This window comes from Ambystoma mexicanum, chromosome 1q (genome assembly GCF_040938575.1).
Source record: "Ambystoma mexicanum isolate Mex_15411 chromosome 1q, UKY_AmexF1_1, whole genome shotgun sequence".
Taxonomy (NCBI): domain Eukaryota; kingdom Metazoa; phylum Chordata; class Amphibia; order Caudata; family Ambystomatidae; genus Ambystoma; species Ambystoma mexicanum.
In genome coordinates this window covers 1,278,039,739-1,278,062,692 of record NC_090922.1, presented here as the reverse complement: position 1 = coordinate 1,278,062,692, position 22,954 = coordinate 1,278,039,739, and the positions used below count along the sequence as shown (strand labels likewise).

Sequence of the window (22,954 nt, the reverse complement as noted above, 5' to 3'; positions counted from 1 at the left end):
TCATACTTGTGATACCGTGCCTTCCCTACATAACCAAGTCGTCCTTAACGGGTGTTGGTACTATTGATTGATGTACCTGTGGTTTTCTGACTGGGATGAATTATGCTTTCCCTAAAACGATGGCTACCTGTATTCCTAGGGATCTTCTAGCTGTCCATAATCTATGCTGCTTGGTACTCTATGGGCATTATGGGATGGTGCTTATGTTTGCCCAGTTTCACCTGTTCTTGCACACACAGTCTCACTGGACGCTTCCCTACTCTAGGCCCCAAGTTGTTCTCCTCCCATGGTACAACTGCCCCTCTGATCTCAAATTCTGCCTTCCTAGCTCAACACTTAAAGTTCAAAACCCACCGTATTCCTCAATCTCCAACCACCACTACTACCAATACCTCTGCTACTACCTCATTCCTTCTTCCTACCTACTACTATACCTTCTACTCCCACTCTACTGTTACCACTACTTCCATGCTATGGCAACTACCTCTCTGCTGTTCCTACTTCTACTACTTGCTACTTTCACTAACTCTCTTTCCCACTATCATCACTTCCAATAATGTCGCAACCCCTCCCCATCGTCCACAACTACCAACTACCACTTCCTGCTAATACCACCAGTTCCAACTATTAATACTGTCTCCTCCAATATTTCACACACTCCTTACTCTCATACCCAAACATTCCACAGACACCCCCCTCACCAATATGTTCAACACTCCTGTTACACTCTCCTCTTCTGGTCAGACATCCTCCTCCACCTCCTGTCCTGACCCACCTAACTCACACCAAACCACTCACAGACTTAAATACCCCCACAGCCTCCAAGGATTTTCGGCGTACCTTATCCAATAGCTTACTTGAGTGAAGGGGTGGGACAGGAGAAGTATTAAAAGGATTTGTGAGCCATGCCCCTTCATGTAGTCCTGCTGCCTTTTTGCAGGCCAAGCCCCCGTACCACTCCCCCGCACCTCCATCTACCTGGTGGGCTACTGCAGTTACTACCATGGCCTCCATGGATGGCCTCCATGGAGACCTTTCATTAATATAAGTCCTTGGTGGCTTATTGGTGGTTCCCGGAGCACAGGCACTTCACTGTGTTGCGTGATCGCGGTCCTTCCGCTGCTAAATCCACCTCCCCATCTCTCAGTTTTGAAGCTCTGTGAGCTACTCTTTTGCAGGGACATCTAGCACAGCCTGGCTTTCCTGCGTCCCTCAGTGTGTCATTGCAGCACTGTCATCCCCACTGCTAGAAATGAAGGTGAAGAAGGGCTAGGAGGGAGTCTATTAGCAGACATTGCTGAGGTGTCGGGATTCGTGCTCCCTCCCTCCCCTGACCAGGCCTTTTTCTTGGCCCTGTAACATACAATAAAATGTACCTAAAGCGTGTATTTTGAGAGATACATTGAAAAGAGGGATCAAATGGCATCACAGAGTTGTTGCGACAATAAAGGTTTGTTCATGAAAAATAACGGGTTCCATAACTGAGCCCCAGGTTCATATGGATCCCCAATCACTTTACAGGCTTCTAACCTTGTACCCAGCAGCACATTGTAGCTATAGATGGGTCCCTGTCTGACATGGGAGAACGTGCGTCAAGACCTCCCTTTATTATCAGTAGTGGGTTCTGCATGCAACCAGGCGAAGACAGGTTGCATGCAGAACATCCTTCACACCCCTGCTAATTAGCTCTTTTCCAACGTTGCCCCCCCCCCCAACTAACATCCATTCCCCCACTCAATCTTTAACTGCCACTTAGTCGACATTTACCAACCTGTCCACATGGTCACTATTTTGTTGTTTGCTACTGTCCAATATATATATATATATATATATATGGTTGGTCACTGCTGGCCTATTTTGCAGCTACTATTGATTATATTTAAGGCAGGATAATACCTTCTCAGACTTATAATACAACCCAGTCCCAAATCAGTGATCATGTTTTCACTTAATCACCATCCCACGGTCAAGGTGCACATTAAAAGGGGCATTAATCTAAATGTAAAGGGAGGAGGCGATTCTCTCCAAAAAAGCATAAAAACCCTAGGCAAATGTATCTGCTTACAAAAAACAGGTCTGCTTCATTCATGCATTCAGCTCACTGGGCTTTGTCTTGCATCCTGTACAGCATGTCAGCATCCATCACTCACTTGTCAGTCAGATTAGTAAATTAGTATTGAACACTGAATGCCAGTAGCCCATTTTCCATTAATAAAAGAATGTATGTATTGATGGTGATGAAGTATCTTTTAGACCTTTACACTTAACATGTATTAACCTTTTCTTCTCCACTTTGACAATGCATTGGTGAATACAATAAAAGGCATACCATTGGGATATACAGGGGTGTCTGATTTCGGATTCTTCTCAATCGCTGTAGGAGAGTCACCAACACACGGAGGCTGGGGATCGGTTTTCCTTTTTATAGTGTCATTTGAAGCTTTCTCCCAAATAAGCAGTGTTCGCCTGAAGTCATTACCATTCTCTAGATTGCAACTTTCCTTTTCTTGATGCTCCGCCATTGCATTCCTCCAGTGTTGTGGCTCTGAATCCACCAGCGGAAGATCTTTCGTTATTGACTGATGCACAGGGTTGAGGTTTGCTTCTTCAATTTTCTTCTCTGGCACCACACTATTGACCTGAACACGGGGTAGTGCAAAGGGCTTTTGTATTAATACAGGTTTGCCTATGAAGGAATTTGCATTTGGCATTGCCTTTTCGTTTCTTAAACACTGCTGACCAAGCTCTGCAGCCACAGAAAAACGATGCCCTTTTAAATTTGCCAGATAAGTGGAATTTTGGGGTGGTGCATTTGAGGTCTTCGACATTTGCTGAAACATTGCCCGGCATGACCTGAAGTCTGGCATTTCCTGCTAGAAGAAAAAGGAAAACGCACTGTCATTTTCTGGAATTGTGTCAGAGTCCTGGAAATCTACCAACTTACACACAGTTTAATAACTAACAATACATCATCATCAGGAAAATATGTATGGTAATTTGGTAACTAGCAAACGTTTAGATCACAATAGACCATACAGAAAATAATGCACACGAAGAATAGTCCCTAACATGCCCTAATGATTGGTGCATTGTGGAAGATTACAGTTATAAAAATTTAAAATAAAAAGTCAGGAGCACTGATCATCCACAAGTGCACAATGCACAGAAATCATATGCTCCATCAAGGAAATGCATTTAACTAAATGTATACAAATATTTAACTAAATCTAGTTTTAATAAACTAAAAATAGTACATACAAGTCATCCACAAGAGTAATGGGCACATTACCGAAAGATAACACATTAGATGGACTATACAAAGCCATGGAAAAGTAAATCTGAATTTGCAAAATGCAACTGGTAAACCTAAACAAAAAGACAAAACTGTGGACCACCAACAAACATTTCACGCTAAGTTTCAGATCTTCATTGGGATACGAGGATTTTCAAAATACCAACACGAGGCCCTATTTCTGACACCATTCATACTTCTGCAAGGTAGTCAATGAAGTCGAAAAGAATATACGGAAGTGAAATAATTATGGGTTCCAGGTGATGTAAAAGGCCGCCAGTTTATGAAGCGTCAAGGATTGACCCGCCAGCTTATTTGCAGAGGCCAGAGAAGAGAAGTCAGGAAGAACATGGAACATTGAATGGCATTGCACCATAGGTTGCAAAAAGGATAATGTGTGATGCACTCCACTTTGGAGAAGTTGGCCTCCACAAGAACGTATGCGATTTAAAGAAGCTTTTATAGAGATGAGCTAACACTATCTTTGTTATCGATAGCTTGTCATTTATGTGGCGAGAGCAAGGTCAAGAAAGACCCCGGGAATAGGCAATTGGGAATACATAAAACACATGCAATGTAAACTATTTATAATATAAAAGAATCATCCGCTTTGAAACAGGAGCAAGCGAGAAAACAACAACAAACAGGAAAAAAAAACACATGGCTTGACATTCGATTTCTTATAATGCTAGCACATTGAAGAAGCATTCAAATACCAAAAGAGAGCTTATGGTCAGCAACATGACACCTATTTATCCCTTGGCCAAAGGTGATAGGCACCCACCCACTGCTCACACCTGTCTAAAATCATGGAATCATGACGGCTATCTTATACTAGAACCACAGCATAAGGCGTTCATAAAAAAAGGGGTTTCTTCCATTCCCAAAACTATCCAATGGATCATGCACTACGAAACAATCCCACAGAGAATCATGACAGGCATCACACTTATTCTCACATTTTCGGGCTCTACTGAAAGGTTCCCTGTGTATCTATTTGAAGGATTACACAGATCTCATGTAGTATGTTCAAATAGGTATAAACAGTCCCTATAATAACATCCTACTCTACTGACAGGGATATCAATATGTATAATACAATAAAGAGTAAGATAACACGTCTTGTTTTACTTACATCCAACCCCCTTTACACAGGAACTCTATAAGGTTTTCCGGCATCACTAGTCCTGAAAAAATGGACCGTCTGCTATGATTGATTAAAAAATGTGTATAACAAATTTTTATTCAAATAATTCGAACTGAATTTAAACATAAAACACTACCCTCACCTAACACAGTGTACTAAACACTAAAAAACAGTTACTAAAACATGAAATACAAAGTTCACTTATTTGCATGACACAAAAGATATCACATAACATAACACAAAAAAATCTCAATGTGTCTCTAAAACAACAACCATCCCAACATGTTTCTGTTCTTCACTGCCCAGTTCGGGCGAACATTCTTCAGGGGAAATTTTTTTTAAAAAAAGCATCCACTAATCTCTTCAACACCGTGCTGAAAGGGTAGATTCAAACTTCTATACAGGCAAAGGAAGGAAAGAACCTCCGAGCCTGTAAGAGTAAAAGGAAAAACTAATGAGTTCCAAAAAGAGGGAAAGGAAGTACTACAAAATGTAGAAAAAGAACATGGCATAGAGGTTATGCCACACTCACACGGGTCCCAACAGGGCACCCACAAATTTACCTTTAAATGGTGAAACTTCAAAGCGCGTCACAGGATGACAAATTCGCTGGTTTCTCGCCAAATGAGAGACCACTACTTCACAAAAGCGTCATAGTCCGCTAAAGTATCGCCACACCTAAATGAGACAGAACCAATACACAGAGACCACATGCTCTGTTATATCCAGAAAGGGGCTTCAAAATGCAATTACACATGAAAACAGGGCTCCAAATATCATAAAATAAATTACCTTCACAGATGTAGGGATCAAGACTGTAACAAGCAAAGCAGCAATCAACGTGTTTGCAAAGGAGAAATCCACACAGTCAAGCCGTAAAGTATCAATCTGGAAAACAATGGATGCATGGCAATGAACACCATATGTCTGGCATCACCCTTCAACATGTACCGATGGGAGTGCTTTTATTTCACCCTCGTGATTAAGACTAAGTGCCCGTACAATATATAGAATGCAGAAAAAACTTCCATGCTGTCCATCCTACACAACGTGGGAAACCCATGGCAAAAGATAACCAAACTACCCCACGCGTACAGGAAGGGAATGTACCGGCAGTGGGAAAATTATCACACACAGACCCACAATGCTAATGACTCACCTGTACACTCAGAGGGATTAAATCACTCTAATGGCAGCTTCCAAACGCACACAGCCAACACTGAATTCAGTGAAACCAAAAACTGCTGCACACTAACAGTACGTCTATGGTCGTGCGGCAACACAAAGAAAGGACTACACTACTCCGTGTAGGAAGGAAAGTCCATCAAAAGGAAGGGCAATGTTGGAACGGACCCGGCAACATAGAAAAAGGACTACACTACTCAGTGTTGGAAAAAAAAGTCCATCAAAGGGAAGGGCCATATTGGAACGGACCTGAAGCCTACTGGTGTAGAACAGATTAGTGGACACCACGAGCACTAAACAGGTGTTTTTTAAAACAATGATATGCTGGCACCAACACAATATGGTATATGCATCTCACAATGTCAAAAATCATACTTGGCTGACCAAATGCCAATCAATGCTTTCGTTGAGACCTAGCACATTACTCTGTAATTTAAAAATAATTTTTTGCTCTACATTCAATAATTTTCGATCCGTTTCAATTTTGGTATGTCCATGCACCTTTTTCAAAATCAGCCATGTGAAATCATTAAAACCATGTTTCTTTTCAATAAAGTGTTTGACAAGGGGAGCAGTAATCACCTGGCTTTTGAGACAGCTGCGATGTAACACAGCCAATGTTGTATATTTAATCACTTGCCCGTGTGGCCTACATTATGTGGGAAAAACGAATAGGCAATGTAAAGTTCGAATGGTGGAACATCGCAGCTGACTCAAAAACCAGGTGATTACTGCTCCCCTTGTCAAACACTTTATTGAAAAGAAACATGGTTTTAATGATTTCACATGGCTGATTTTGAAAAAGGTGCATGGACATACCATGGACATACCAAAATTGAAACGGATCGAAAATTATTGAATGTAGAGCAAAAAATTATTTTTAAATTACAGAGTAATGTGCTAGGTCTCAACGAAAGCATTGATTGGCATTTGGTCAGCCAAGTATGATTTTTGACAGTGTGAGATGCATATACCATATTGTGTTGGTGCCAGCATATCATTGTTTTAAAAAACACCTGTTTAGTGCTCGTGGTGTCCACTAATCTGTTCTACACCAGTAGGCTTCAGGTCCGTTCCAATATGGCCCTTCCCTTTGATGGACTTTTTTTTCCAACACTGAGTAGTGTAGTCCTTTTTCTATGTTGCCGGGTCCGTTCCAACATGGCCCTTCCTTTTGATGGACTTTCCTTCCTACACTGAGTAGTGTAGTCCTTTCTTTGTGTTGCCGCACGACCATAGACGTACTGTTAGTGTGCAGCAGTTTTTGGTTTCACTGAATTCAGTGTTGGCTGTGTGCGTTTGGAAGCTGCCATTAGAGTGATTTAATCCCTCTGAGTGTACAGGTGAGTCATTAGCATTGTGGGTCTGTGTGTGATAATTTTCCCACTGCCGGTACATTCCCTTCCTGTACGCGTGGGGTAGTTTGGTTATCTTTTGCCATGGGTTTCCCACGTTGTGTAGGATGGACAGCATGGAAGTTTTTTCTGCATTCTATATATTGTACGGGCACTTAGTCTTAATCACGAGGGTGAAATAAAAGCACTCCCATCGGTACATGTTGAAGGGTGATGCCAGACATATGGTGTTCATTGCCATGCATCCATTGTTTTCCAGATTGATACTTTACGGCTTGACTGTGTGGATTTCTCCTTTGCAAACACGTTGATTGCTGCTTTGCTTGTTACAGTCTTGATCCCTACATCTGTGAAGGTAATTTATTTTATGATATTTGGAGCCCTGTTTTCATGTGTAATTGCATTTTGAAGCCCCTTTCTGGATATAACAGAGCATGTGGTCTCTGTGTATTGGTTCTGTCTCATTTAGGTGTGGCGATACTTTAGCGGACTATGACGCTTTTGTGAAGTAGTGGTCTCTCATTTGGCGAGAAACCAGCGAATTTGTCATCCTGTGACGCGCTTTGAAGTTTCACCATTTAAAGGTAAATTTGTGGGTGCCCTGTTGGGACCCGTGTGAGTGTGGCATAACCTCTATGCCATGTTCTTTTTCTACATTTTGTAGTACTTCCTTTCCCTCTTTTTGGAACTCATTAGTTTTTCCTTTTACTCTTACAGGCTCGGAGGTTCTTTCCTCCCTTTGCCTGTATAGAAGTTTGAATCTACCCTTTCAGCACGGTGTTGAAGAGATTAGTGGATGCTTTTTTTAAAAAAATTTCCCCTGAAGAATGTTCGCCCGTACTGGGCAGTGAAGAACAGAAACATGTTGGGATGGTTGTTGTTTTAGAGACACATTGAGATTTTTTTGTGTTATGTTATGTGATATCTTTTGTGTCATGCAAATAAGTGAACTTTGTATTTCATGTTTTAGTAACTGTTTTTTAGTGTTTAGTACACTGTGTTAGGTGAGGGTAGTGTTTTATGTTTAAATTCAGTTCGAATTATTTGAATAAAAATTTGTTATACACATTTTTTAATCAATCATAGCAGACGGTCCATTTTTTCAGGACTAGTGATGCCGGAAAACCTTATAGAGTTCCTGTGTAAAGGGGGTTGGATGTAAGTAAAACAAGACGTGTTATCTTACTCTTTATTGTATTTTACACAGATCTCATAACAGCAGCCAGAATGCTCTCAAAACCTCACTCCAGCCCTACAACCACTCAACTGGCTTCTGATCAAACCAAAGACTCCCTTCAAACCATTTTGCATCACCCTTAGGACCGTATATGGAAGTGGCCCGGAATACATTAAAAGGATATTCACAGGCTACCATCCACAAAACACATCCAGTTAGCATACCTCAGTAATGACGTCTACCGTAAAAATAAAAAATAAAAGACATGGAGGCTCTGCCCGCTCCTGCCTGGCAACTATTCTCTGCAAGTCTCTGCCCCAACGGCTTCAGTGAAGACAAACTCACTTAACTAAAATCCTGGCTATTAAACTAACTCCAGAACAAGGCAAACACGGACATGTCAACCAACCATACATCATCTATCGACAAATTCAACCCAATAGAGGGGGCTCCAAAAACAATATGAACTTATCAAGAACCTGCATGCATCTCAGTCCACAATCAACATGGAATTGATCTTAATGTAGCAAGAACCTAATGAACAGCTTCTTGCAACCTAATGTTGTCTCATCTTCCTATCCTCACCTTACTGTCTGGGTGCTATGTAAATAAAATAAATATCGGATGTCTGCACTCGACATTTTGGGCTACACCTTATGTGTGTTCACTATAAGACGAAAATAAGTACCATAAAGTGGGATTACTGCAAATTTCTGCCTGCACCTAGCATAACCTAGACATCTGACAATGTATCTTACAAATGACTATACCAGGTGTTTGAAAGGAAACTTCCAATAAGCCTGTAAAAAAAAAGCATGAATGGGAGATTTGGCCGTATTACGGCTGCTCAAAAAGTCCAAACGACTGAAAAGTTTGACTAAATCCCCCATTGGGTTGTAAGGGATTCAGGGGTCTCCCCTGCACCCTTGTTCACTATACAGTGAAAATGGTTGCGGGGGTGACCCCGCAGCCGATCCCGTACAAAGTTAAAACAAAAAAAAAAGGAAAGAACCCTGCGGCACTGGTCCCCGATCGCAGAAGTGAAAGAGAACAGGCATTGCAGGGACACATCGCGTCGGCGGCACACAGCAAAGTGTGCCGCCACAGGTTAAGTAAGGGGGGGTTGGGTGTGGAAGTCTGTGGCTGCAATGTTCAGGGGAGAAAAGACTGAAAGTTTTCGGGAAAATAACTTTGTCTTTTTACCCTCGAACATTGCAGCCACGGGCTTCCAACCCCAGGCATTTCAACCAGGACATGAATTGGCATAGGCATCACTAAATAAATGGGCTATCGTCATAAAAAGCAATTTGCTCCTTTTGTGACAGGCTGTTTGAGTTGTAAGCAAGGAGCAGTCTTTTTGTTAAATGTGCTGCAAATTGTGCATTTAAAAGAATAGTTCTGCAGCGACATTCGTCAAAACTACCAGCTGCTGAGTGAAGTAACTAATCAAATAGGCTCCTTTTGCCCAAAAACCTCATCCACTTTGACCAGAAAAAGCTGGTCCACACAAGGGTTTTCGGCCTGCACTTCGGGCATGACCCTAAAGGCCAGTGTGAGCCTGCATGGAAGCATAGCAGGCATGGTATATGATAAGTCCATTACAACGCGCCTGTACACAAGTGCTTCTAGGCGCTGCAAAACAAGGGAGGGAATAAAGAGAGAGGACAAAACAATCGATTTTACTAGGCATTGTGCCATTCTGATCTTGCAAGTGGGTAACGCAAAGTGCAGGAAGGATGGAAAAAAGGGAAGTGCCAGGGAGAGGAGAAGTGCAATCAGGGCAGCATTGCTCTGAAAAAGTGTAGCCAGGGAAGCACATCTCTCCAAGTGCAAGGAGACAGGGAACTGTAGGGTTACAGTCCCTAAGTGCGCGGTAGGGCCGGAGGCAGTGCTGGGTCGACTGGTTAGCAAACTCAGTTAGGACATATGAACAAAGGCCAGAACAGAAAATTCCCATTTCAAAGCAGTTGGTCTTCGACATGTGTGCATTTCAAATAGGAAATACTGGGAGAAATTACTACTTGCAGTTGGGATAATGAAAGGAAACGTCTGTAAAAACGTAAGTAACATATACAACACTACTCTTACAGGAACTCCAAGGCCCAGTTATTCCAATTTGGTGCGTTTTCCCCCGAGAGCTTCTATCCTCAAAAATTGGAAAATACTCTGCACAACAGAAGTTCTGGATCATTACATAAGTGTTCTCTCACCAAACTCGCTGCTAAAAGGAAATAGTTTTGCATTGTTGTTCCCGTTTTAGGAACGGCTTCTTGTGCACATTATGCAGTGGGTTGCCTTTGTGTTCTGTAACTTGCAGCACAGGGAGGTAAAAACACGATTTGTAATGCCGCCATGAAGTGTTTTTTTGGGACAGGAAAAGGTTCCAGGAGGGGCGCCAAATTTATTTCGCCCCGGGTGCTGACAGAGCAAAGGCCAACCCTGCTTCATCATCATGTGAACTCAGGGAAGCAGCCGAGTCGCTCATTGCTCCGATAAGAACAAACGCGCTGGGTGACCTACCATGCAGGAAAATTAACTCTTTGAGAGCCTACCACCGATACTGCGATCTCTCAGGTTGCAAATCTATTGTACTCGAAAATTATCTATCATTTGTACTAATGATGTAAGGCAGATATTATCTACTACACGCTAGATACCAATTATCAATACATTTTAATGAGCAGAGTTCTCATGTTTCTAGTAGGCATGCACGAGGAGACCACCTGTCCTGTTTTTGTGTTGATGTCTGAGACTTGTCGCCCCTCATTTGAAATTTGGAAACATTGCAAGGTACTGAATCCAAATGGAAAAATAAAAACAGACTGGATGACCAGACCAGAGGAAAATTGAGAGCTCTACATGAGGCTGGAACGAAGTTCCCAGATAAAGATAAATACAGCTTTTTTTAAGCAACTATGGAAATAGTTTGTATGCAGACCTTGACCACTCATCATGGTTAGTCTTATTCCAATGTTTGTGATATTATTATTTTTTAACATTTAATTAAAGTGCAAATTGGTTAGTTAAAACCTTATTCACAGAGACAAAATCTTTTTAAAACAATTACATTAATTCATCACTATTGTTATTCATGTATACATTAATTATCAAATCACATTACCTACAATTTCCTTTCTATTAAAACAAATTACAAATCATTTACATTATCTCTTTGGTAAAATTATCACATAAAATCATCGTCATCATCTATCCGAATTGCGGCCCTTGTAGCACTTCAGGCATTTTAACCACAACTCTTTTCCAAATATAAAATGCTGCCCCCATGTATACCAATGGGTCTGCCATGTATATATATGACCAAAATTGGTCCGTTCCAATCATATTTATATTGCATGCCAGGTCCTTATAGCCTTTATAATAGCACTCTTGTAACTCTTGGCATTCTGTCAACAAATGTCTCAAGGTTTCTGCCTCTATACGACAATGCCTACACAATCAAAATCTTTCCTCTTTCGGTATATCTAACCATGCATCAACATATTCGTGGCAGGGTAGTATATTAAACCGTAGCATGATTATGAATCTTGCAAACTCTATTTCTAAACTTTATTAAATCCTTTTGAGGAAGAGAGGGTTTTAACCCCTGTATTGAATACATCTTATACCTTTGCTTTTTACTTAAAGTAGTTTCGCTAGCATCCCAAATGAGGGCTTTCTTTTTAAGCTCTTTATACATCGGCCAGATATCGTTAGCCACTACGGGCAGTTTCACATTAACAGCGCTGAGGAACCTATGGGTAGTGGATTTAAGACCTTGAATGAATGTGTTCCCCTTTTCTTTCTTAGTTTTATCTTCTCCGGTTACCTCTTTGTTGTTCTGTACCACCATGTAACATACAGTTTACAACAATTTATATTCCTTAATGTTTCCAGCGAGGTAATGCCCAATCCGCATCTGTTCTCTTCAATTGTCGTTGATGTAGGCAAGCATAATGCTGTTTTCCACATTATCCCTTCTATCTTTCCAAGATTCTGCATACTTCTTTCCCCCACCGATTCCAATGTATAAAGCGCCTTGTATAATACAGGTTTTATAGATTTCTAGAAGACCTTCCACAGAGTATCCCCGGCAGCGGAGTCTGGCAGAGTCTGAGGAGTGAAAGGAGTGGAGTCTGTTCTCCTTGCTGCTCTGCTACTAACTCTCTCTGTTTATTCTGCTGGGCGTGTTTTGCTACAAGAACTGCTTCCCCCGCAGAGTGGGTGCAGAGTCTGGCAGAGTCTGAGGAGTCCGAGGAAGTCTGTTTAGTCCTGGACTGGTGTGCTCTCCTCCTCAGACTCACTCTTTTTGGATCCCCGCCCTCCTTCCCCCCCTTGCCTCCCCTGTGTACCTTCTACGCTCTGCTGCTCCTGGCCCGTTCCTTCACCTGGATTGCTTTCGGTACGGATCAGCTGAGCCATGCGCGACACCACGAAACCGGTGTCGTTTTCAAAAACGCACGCTCAACAAAAGCTGGAAGCTGCATCTTCCAGGTTCCAGGAAATTCATTCAGAGCGTCTTTCACCATCGCCCAACCGCCTGCTACTGCATCTGCCTCAAGTAAGTGATGGTACGGTGTGTTTGTCACATGGGGGGAACAATGTTTCTATGAGTACAGCGATAGATAATAACTTGCGGGAAGTGACCCGCGCCGATAATTTTTGACACTGCAAACAAGACGCTCCCACACGCAACCGATGGAAGCACTCGTGCGAATGGGTGTGCGGTTCCGCCGTTAGGATCTGCAGTTGTCGATTCAGTGAGTCGCCCCACCTCGTTTGTACTCTCTACCCGCGATGTTGTTCCTTTGCCCGAGTTAGTGTTGCACTCGCTGAATGAATGTATGTATTCCCACAAAAGCTAACAGTGACGGTTTGAGTGTCACCCGACCTCGTGGACGGGGTGGAGGAAAGAGGTCTCACGCTCATGCCGAGTGGTCCAAACGTTTGTCTAAGTGGAAGCAGTTGCAAGAATATGGGGTCCCCCCCATACTCGTTTTTTCAGCACCTTCAAAAATCTTGCATCCTCTCCAATGACCAGCTTGGAATGCGTCCACGTTATTGAGGATGTGGACAATATGTTTTGCCCCTCGTACTTGGAAACAAAGGTGACTGAATCAACAAGCTGCTCTTACATTGAGCCTCTATTAAGAACAATAGACCCCAAAGTGTCCCATTGTCACGGAAATAGAAGAAATTCACTGGATGTTGTGAATAAAGTTTTGTTTGATCTCACGCGGCTAAATAAAGAAAGAACTCACACTGACCCAAATAAAACTGCTGCTGCTGTGCTAGAGTCTTTCACTGAACATCCTGCTAACATAAACCCTAAAGTGGAAAAGTTACATCAACCTAAAGTCGCTGACGCAACGATTTTCCTCAAACGCAGGAGAGTTGATTTGAGCGTTTCCCCTAATATCAGATGCTCACAGAGAAAGAAAAGTAAAATGGCGAATCCAACGCCAAAAATTCAAGCAAACCCTGCAAGTGAGGGAATGACGTGAGGCAGAAATGCGACTGCAGCCTCGTCATCAGAGCTATCATCCTCCGATTCCTCTATAATGGAACGGCTGTTTCCAAAAATCAGACGGCCGTTATACCATCAGAGGCGACGCCCTCTACATGAGGCATTGAATGATGATGTAACCAGAAATGCCCAATATATGAAAGCGTCACAAGCAACCATAATGTCTTCAATGGCGATATCAATGGTGCCATTTACAAAAATGTACGAACATCTTAAAGATCTCTCAAGCCTAGTCTCATCCATGAACAGCAAATTCCTGGCTTTTAAAAATGCACATAGTGCCCATAAGGAGGCACTGCGTGGGATGCATAAGAAGACTGACTGGGTTTTGGACATATTGGCCGAGTACACCAAAAATGCCAACCTAGACAAAAAATTGTTAGCTGAGGTAGAGAAAGAAGCACTGAACCTCTTCCAAAAAAAAAGAAAAAAAAAAAGTGGTGAACCTATCATGTGCGAAACTCGGATGTGCTGGATGCCAATCTCCTCCACTTACTGATCAAGCCAATCCTGCCAAGAGAACCATGTCATCTGCCATGCCGATTATAGATCTGTAGAAGCCAGGGACGTCCTCTTTGAAAGATGTGCCCAAAAGAGATACTGTCAGGCCTGAGTCCTTGATTGTAGATGAGGTAACCCTTACCCAAAGTAAGTTACTGCCAGTTGCGTCGAAACAATCGGAAGACGCCTCTGTGATCGCAGTTGCGGAGAAAGAAGTGAGAGCTCCTGTGTCATCAAAAGCCCATATTCTACACCCGGATGATAACCTGCCGCCCTCCCCGTTTACTGCAATCCTAAAAGAGAGTCAGGCAGCAGGGAACTTGGCCTTGCAAGACCCTCAAATGGCGTCAACATCCAATACACGCCTAAATCCTCAGACTGAATGCATCTAACTCACCCGTAAAGATTGATGCTAATGACAAATCACCTGGACTGTTTGACATATTTAAAAAACCTGCAGACACTCAAGGTCCTCAATCAACACAGTCTCAATTGAGGGGTGCAAGTCTAAAAAAAAAATCTAAAAATAAACCTCTAAAGAAAATGAAACGAGGAATTGACTCATGGAAATTTCTACGTAACATTAAAATAGTCAGCGTGACACTAAATAAAACTGTTGTAAATAAAAAAGAGGTGAAACAAAAGAGACCTCGAAAGATGTAAATTCAGTGAACAATGAACGGTTGTCATCTCGTGTACCAGTGATGTCTCTGCGGACCTGTTAAATATGTCAACATATGAAGATGATGACATTGCTGATTCAATGGAGTCTGTAGTACTCCCGCAGGTTGTCGGTAATGACATACACGATACATCGAATCGAGAGGGCATAAGCGAGGATAAAGGTTTACCTTCCCATAATATAGTTGTACGCCCCCCTCAACTGTCACAACCATTGACCACAACAAGACGGAAAAAGTGAGTCATCGGTCCCGGTCATGACTCATAAGGTTGATCTGAGAGAAAGAAAAAGTTTGCTTCCGCCTAATAAAGTGACAAGAGTGTGCCAAGTGATCCAACAACCATCTGTATTGCAAGAAGAATGTCCTCAACCATCTACAACCTTCATGACACTTGATGAGAAAAGAAAGAAGTTGGCCGCTTAGTCCCTTTTAAAAGGTGAATCCACACGTGTAAAAGACAAACAACCTAGAGCTTTCACTAACAAAATGTCACAAGTGACTGGGCGTTCGTTATGTAATGCTCAAAATGACACACCCAAATTGGCTGAAATTACACGTGCCACCTTAAATAACAAAGTCAATGTGCCTGAAACCAGGAGAATTCATCCCCAAACATCTAATGGCAAAAAGGTTTATTCGTCCATCCAAAAAACACAATCCTTCCATCAAGTGTTATTGGAATGCATTGAGTCCTCAGAAGAGTTAATCTTAAATCGCCACAACGTTTTGTGGTTATGTCATCTTGTTCCTACCCTCAGAGCTATTGAATCCGAGGATTTGAAATTGGTAGATTTTTTTTATGAAAGTAAAAATTATGCCATGATACTGCACGTCCAATTCAAAGCTATTGTGGATACATTGCTTGAAGCTGGCCCGGTGCTGATGTCACTGGGGTTTGATATCTCTAAAGTGGCTGATTGCTCTCCGTCTAGACCCTCACGAAATGCCACAATCAGTGTGCCTGATTGTGAAACCGAAAGACTAAAACTTCCTGCGACAAAAGACTGAGTCGCTGCGTTGATCCCGTCGGCCGCATTGAGTTCAAACTCTATAAACTCTGACCCATCAGCGAACTTACAGATGAAGGAACTCATAAGGATAACAATTCAAGGGGCAGAAAGAGCAACCTCAGAATCAGACGAGTTAGTCACCAACTTTGAAACCAAGGCTAACGATTGGTCCTGGGTTGCAGGGGCATTAAGCATGAAACAGGTAAAGTAATGCCAGGCCCATGTGGGCCCCAGATGATGCACAATGGGATCCTGGAACATAAGGGGCTTCTTGCATCTATTTTCGACTGCCTGGGCAGAAGACCCTGACATACTCTACTTACAGGAAACTTGGTTAACCGAAACCCTGATTATTGAAGGATTTGAGATAGCGATGACCCCAACCATTAAGCAAGCAAAGGGAAGACCTATGGCCGGCCTCCTGCTGGTGACTAAGAAAGCATCTGGCTTCAGGATCGAGAGATCAGTGAATATATTACCATTCATCCAAGTATCCGCCGTTAGCTCATCCCAAACAGAAAAGCCTCAAGCACCCTGGCTTTTTATCATCAATCTATATTGGATCACTCAGCAACTGGACAGGTGGCCTTTATTGACCAGGTTTCAGCTGTGATTGATAACTTAATTGAAAAAGAAAATCCTACAGATCTAATTATATGCAGTGATTTGAACATCGACTGCATTACACAGAAGGATCAATCCAGTGGCAAAAATGAAAAACAACATCCAACAAGTGCAGATAATAAATCAATGGTGCCTTGAAATGGACCTGCGTGGGCTAACAATGCTAAACAGTAAAACAGCTGGTGACATCCCAGCTCAACCCACTTGGAGTAGACCTGGCCAAAGCTCTATCCTGGACTATATATTTGTGTCAGAAAACATTCACACAAGGACTACTCACCTCGAAGTCACTAAAATTACTCATATTAACCACAATATGGTGAAGCTAAAATTCAACTACTACACCCGACGTGGAACAAGCATCTTGGCCACATGCGGTGAGAATCGGTGCGTGTAGGCTTCGCTTACATCTACGCTTACATCTACAAGATAAAGATGTAACCCATATTACATCAGAATTTCCGTCGAAATCGTGGTCCTTGGAATATGAACACCTGCTGACACAATTTAAGGAACGCAAAAACACTTTAAGGCATGTTGATTTTGCTCCAAAGCATAAATTTGACCTGGAAATATTGCAACGGAAAAGATCACTGCGGCGTGATCACACCCTATGTCAATACCTATGAATTTAAAAGAGTAATTAGACAAACATACAAGAACTGGCTCAAGTCGCATAAGGCTATTATGCTAAAAAAAAAAAAAACTACTCTGAACTGATGTTGTCGAAAATGGCTAACAAACATTTTTGGAGCCGGATAAATAACAAATTAGCCCCACAAAACGCCTTACAGTCGAATTCAGTTTCGGAAGCAGAATGGGCGCGGTATTTATACCAACCTTTTTTTCAAAGATGAAGAAACTGAGGCATGGAAAGCTCCAACCCTGACTCACTGGGATCTAGTGTTTGAAAGAGAAAACATCCTTCAAGTAATTAAAAGTGTGAATGCCTCCCGAGCTCCGGGACCGGATGGTCTAACGAATCATACCATCAAGCGTCACCCGGACCAACGGGCAGACCTTTGTGTTACTCTGTTTGATGGAATAATCAAGTACTGTGCCACTCCAAAATCGTGGAAGAGTGCTGTGATTGTTCCCATCTTCAAAAAAGGAGACAGAAGAAATCCCAAAAAGTACAGACCGATAGCATTGCTTGGCGTGCTGGGGAAAATCTATGCTACCCTCCTCCAACAAAAACTATTAAAATGGTCCAAGGAAACGAACCATGTGGACCCAAGACAAGCAGGATTCGTAAAGGGGGTGGGGTATGGAGTGAACCTGTTACTCCTCAACCTGCTGAAAATTGAAGCTCACAGATCTAACACCAAGGTCTATTTAGCCTTAATAGATCTTTCATATGCCTTTGATAGCATAAATAGAGAGCTGATGTGGAAAAAACTGAATGCGTGAACTGTCATCCTAGTCTATTAGCTGCCATTTGTGAGTTACATTCCAACACTACTATCAAGATCAGACTGGACAGGAAAGGCACGCTATCCTCACCAATCAACACTTACAAAGGTGTCAAACAAGGCTGCCCCTTGGCAGTGATAATTTTTAATTTGTTCATATCGGACATCAATGACATCTTTAACGGTGCTAACTCGTTTCCCACTAGAATTCACGGCTCTCATATTGACTATCTTGTATATGCGGATTACCTCATTCTAATAGACCTTACACCTATAGGTCTCCTGCGGAAGCTCATGATTCTTGAAACTTATGTAACAGCTAATGGGCTCAACATAAACAAACTAAAATGCAAAATCCTAATCTTGGAAAAACTGACAGGCAATAGTAGAAACAGAAAACATTTTAAAATGGTATCTTGCTAAAGAACCAGTCAAGATTGTAAAAAACACCACCTACCTGGGTATGAAGATTAATGCGAGCAGGAATGATGCACCATGGGTTGAGGTGTCAAGAGCAAATGCCAAGCGGTTTTGATAAACAAAAGATACGGGAAATTTTCATTAAAGCCAACCATCACTTTCTTCCAACAAAAAGCTATCCCGGCCCTTATTTACGGCGGAGAAAATGCTCTTGGGTGTTCAGATTCATTGTGGAACTCTCTCGAAAATATTTCCTGGACAAGAGTGCCACACTTGCCTAAGCGAACACCAACGGTCTGCATACGATTTGAATTGGGGTACATCTCAATACAAGCCAGAGTATCGTGGAATCTGTTGAGCCTATTCAGAAAAACGATGCTAAAGGTTCCAGTGCCTCAGATCCAAATATTGAACAAACCAGATCTGGAAAAAACGTATACAATTCTTTCCAAATGGAATGCACTTTGTCTTGATGTCTTAGGACAGTACAATATTACTCTACAAACTCTGATTGACAATCCAGAGTTAGCCAAGAAAAAATTGTGGAGAGCAGACTGGATTAATACCTGCGATCCAAGGCGGAAATCGAAATTGATAAAAGAGGTCCCCGGGGAAGCAAGAGCTTATGGTCAGCTTCAAGCTTATCTAACTTGCTTTCCTGATCAACACACAAGAGCTCTTTACATGCACTTTCGGCTCAACGCAATGGCACTAAGGAAAGCCTAAGCACCTGGTCGCAATTTGCTGATCTGAATTTAACATGTCGGTTCTGTGGTGCCAACAAGGAAACTTTGAAACATTTGATGATGTTCTGCCCCGTGTTCCTTCAACACAGAAAAACAATTTTTGACCCAATTATCAGCAATCACCAAACTTTGTCTGTAGAAGAGTGGTGGAAAGCTTTGTTTGATGGGTCAAACAGACCAGTGATAATTGCGTTGGTGGTGTTCCTTAGAGTCCTAAAAGAACATTTAGATGCAGAGAAAATAATTCAGAGACCAGCAACTGAGTGAGACTGCTACACCTGCTCCCCAAAAACATAACACTGCTCCAATTATCAGTAAAATGACGATTAGATGCCGAAAAAACATGATGAAAGGGTCTTATAACGATGGGGAAGTTGTGTGTTTATTTTGTGTTTTTTCTTGTTGTTCTGTTTTTTAAAGGTTTAATTAAACCAACAAAAAAAATGTATAAAAAAAAAAAAAATTAATATCCCCATTTCTTACTCATGTAACTTCAGAACAAATTACATTTTTTGAAGATGCTCAACTTTACGATATCAAAATAGAAATCACATAGGGGTTTATTTATAATTGCCATTCCTAATCATGGGTAATATCAACCAACTGTTTTTTTTTTTTTTTTTTAAATCAATTTTCCATACATATGGGGGTTTTGATAGCCTGCTTTACCTTCCCGCAAACACCATAATCTTAGTTTTTCCAACATTAATACTTAGATCATTTTCTTTTGAATATTGTTGCATCACATTTAACATTCGTTGCAGACCCACCGGTGTCTTGTCTAATGAAAAGTTGTCATCTGCATACATTAGTCAACTAATAATTTTTCTCCTATTTTTGGAGGGAAATTATTTAGATTCATAAATCTTTCCCACATGTCGGCAACATAGTGATTGTAAAGCACGGGAGAGGTAACACAACCCTGTTTTAGTCCCATATTTAGCTCCTTTATCCAGGCAAATGAACTCTGTAGTTTCCCTATACATTTCTTTTAGGAAACCGGACATATTTGCCACTTGGCTAATTTATCCCACCATTTTTTCCTATCTACACTATCAAAAGCCTTGGTGTAGTCTATAAAACACACATATAGGTTAGTTCCTTTCTTGTCCAAAGTATCCAATATAATATAGTTTAGTGTACCAGATTATCCAGGGTACGATTACCTTGGCTAAAACCTGTTTGTTGCATAGACAGCAGCTGATTCTCCTTGCTCCAATTGTTAATAGTTCTTAATAGCAGTGAGCAAAAGATTTTACAGCTACTCTCTAACATGGCCAAAATTCAATAGTTATCCGGGGACATTCTGTCCCCTTTTTTGTGTATCGGGACAAAAATGGCTTTTTGCCAGCTATCCGGAATTTTACAACTTTTCCAGATGGACGAGAATTGGTGGAACAATAACCAGGCCCAATTGTCAGGGTTGCGTTTAATAACTATATTTACAATCCCATCTGGGCCATGTGCTCGGGAGGATTTAATTTTCTTAATTACTTGTATAATATCTTGTTGTTCATATGGAAAAGTGGGCCTGTTTCTCTTCCAATTCTGGCCTTCAGTGATTGTGCTACTATTTTTAGTGAAGCAAAGTCGAGAAATATATTCTATCCACATTTCTTGACCAACACCATATGTATCGGTCCCTCTCTCTTCTAGGAGGTATTGCTGGCACAAATACCAACATTTCCTTGAGTCAGGAGTCCTACAAAGTACAAATATAATATGCCAATTTGCATTATTGATGTTCTGTTTATATGCTTTTAACCAGTTTTTATATTTGGTCTTAAGTGATGATATTTCCTGCGTATTCCCACTTTCCTCCACGTAAACTATCTTCTTAACTCTCCTTATCTTAGCCATCAGTTCCATTTTCCGGTTGTTAATCTGGCTATCAAATACATTGTTATGTATGTTCCCCACCTTTTGTGCCACTTTCCAATTTCTATTATTTTTCTGTATCATGCCCAGCAAGTTACTTATCACATTTAGACCATTTAGAGCAATCTCCTGACCATCAAGGGGCATACGATTGAACATATCAAATTTTCTAAATTCCGTTCCGTCCACATTAACCTATTTCCTTCTAGGGAGCTTTGCATATTCCGGGTCATTCCCTCCTGCCAGCTAAGATATGGCCTACTAGTTAGTTTGCATTTCAATAATTTATGATCGCTCAGCAGAGTATCTATCGGTTCAAAGCAGGATACATATTTTAAAAGCCCTCTAACTCACAAACATATTGTCTAAACGGTAGCTTACCCTGCCGTTAAACCAAGTAGTTTCTCTTTTTCTTTTCTCATCTGGCTCCAAGTATTCCATGCCATTATTTTGAAAGTATTTTACCCAGGCAATTCCATCATCAACCTGTTTGGGGGTCCTATGTTGTTTTCCCCCCAATTCTATTCCCCAATGATGTCATAAAATCCAACTCCCTCTCCATTAATTCCCCTTTTTCCATTTCTACTTTAGCTAGATAACAGTGGGCATTGAGATCACCTACAATCATTAGGGCCATCTTGCATCCAACCTTCCATTGTGTTAACAATCATTTCAGTTATTGCTAATATGTTTGACCCTCCTGGTCATGAATAAACATTTATTAACAGTAATTCTTCTGGAAGGCCCGGATTTCCTATGATGGCACTCATTACAAAATTTGAGCTAACCCAATTATTATATTCTCTTAGTGCAATATGGATTTTTGCTCCTATGCAGAGCCCCCCACTGGTCTCCCTTTTCCCCCCTGCATAGCACATTTGTTCAATATACTGTAGCCATCTACTAATAGGTTGCCACTTATCCACGTTTCCTGTAATGCAAATAGATCGCATTTTTCAAGCATTTCAATTCCCCCTTTATATAAAATGGAGTGGAATCATCGACTATTCCAAGATAGAACCTCTACTTTTCCCCCTTCCTTCTCATTTCTGTGTCCTTCTAGATAATCGCTACCTGGGACCCATTTCTCAAAATTGTCATCTCTCTTGTATCCTTGTTTTAAGGGCATTTTTTGAGCTTGTGGGCTACTTACGTTTAGATCTGAATTTTCTATATTGTTGCATAGCACCATGTCATACTCCTTAACCCAAAATAGTCTTGGCATGTTCCCTTATAAAATCTACAATCACTGCTGTCCTGAATTGCACTATTACCCAATTTTCCCAGCTACCCACTTCTGGCAGTCTTACTCTTTCGATTATCAGTCGTTTTTATGTTCTGCAATGAGGGGTTCAGCAGTAGTCTCTCTAACACCCATTTCCTGTTTAAGAAAAGACTATTATCCTGTGTATTTTTTCAACTATTTTAATACTCTTTCCCAGGCTACAATTCCCGCCTCCCCTTACTTTCTCTACCCCTCCCAGATGTATGTCCCATGTAGGTCTATTAGTGTACATTGCCAGCCTTTCCATTTCTCTTATGTATATTTCTCTTTCTATGGGGTTCATTCTATCTACTACTTTATTAATCAGGATATCTAGAATTCTCACCTCTGGTTCCTCAATTCTTTGGGGAACTTCCTTTTCCTTCATGTTTTCACATTCCACGCCTTGTTCTTCGTCTAGTGCTTTGTCACTTAATTCGACACCTTCTACGAGATCGGGTCTGATTTCTCCTGTAAACTTAGGAGGATTCCCTATTAGCCACTTGGTTATAACTTTCTCTTTATTAATGGGATTAATAGTGTCCTTCTTCATATCTTTTTGCTTTTTATTCAGCTAGAATCGATCTTCTATATTCACACATTCAATATCATTTGAGGATGTCTCTGCCAGGGCACAATTTTTCCTTTTAATTATCTTAACCTTCTTTACTTTAGACCCCACGCCCCTATTTCTGTTTCCTTTCTTATTATTTATTTTCCGCCGGGTCAGTTTTTT

At 41.3% G+C, this 22,954-nt stretch overlaps 1 protein-coding gene across 3 annotated transcripts in view; it reads right to left on the bottom strand.

Annotated features, from left to right (window-relative positions):
- FYB2 (FYN binding protein 2) overlaps nucleotides 1-22,954 on the bottom strand; it is a 365,509-nt gene that overhangs the window by 284,056 nt on the left and 58,499 nt on the right. For 2 of the 3 annotated variants that reach the window (XM_069642109.1, XM_069642107.1), the window contains exon 2: nucleotides 2,330-2,873. In XM_069642109.1, the coding sequence (XP_069498210.1) occupies nucleotides 2,330-2,873 (544 nt within the window). The remainder of the gene's footprint in view (nucleotides 1-2,329; nucleotides 2,874-22,954) is intronic. The other variant, XM_069642108.1, reaches the window with a different exon arrangement.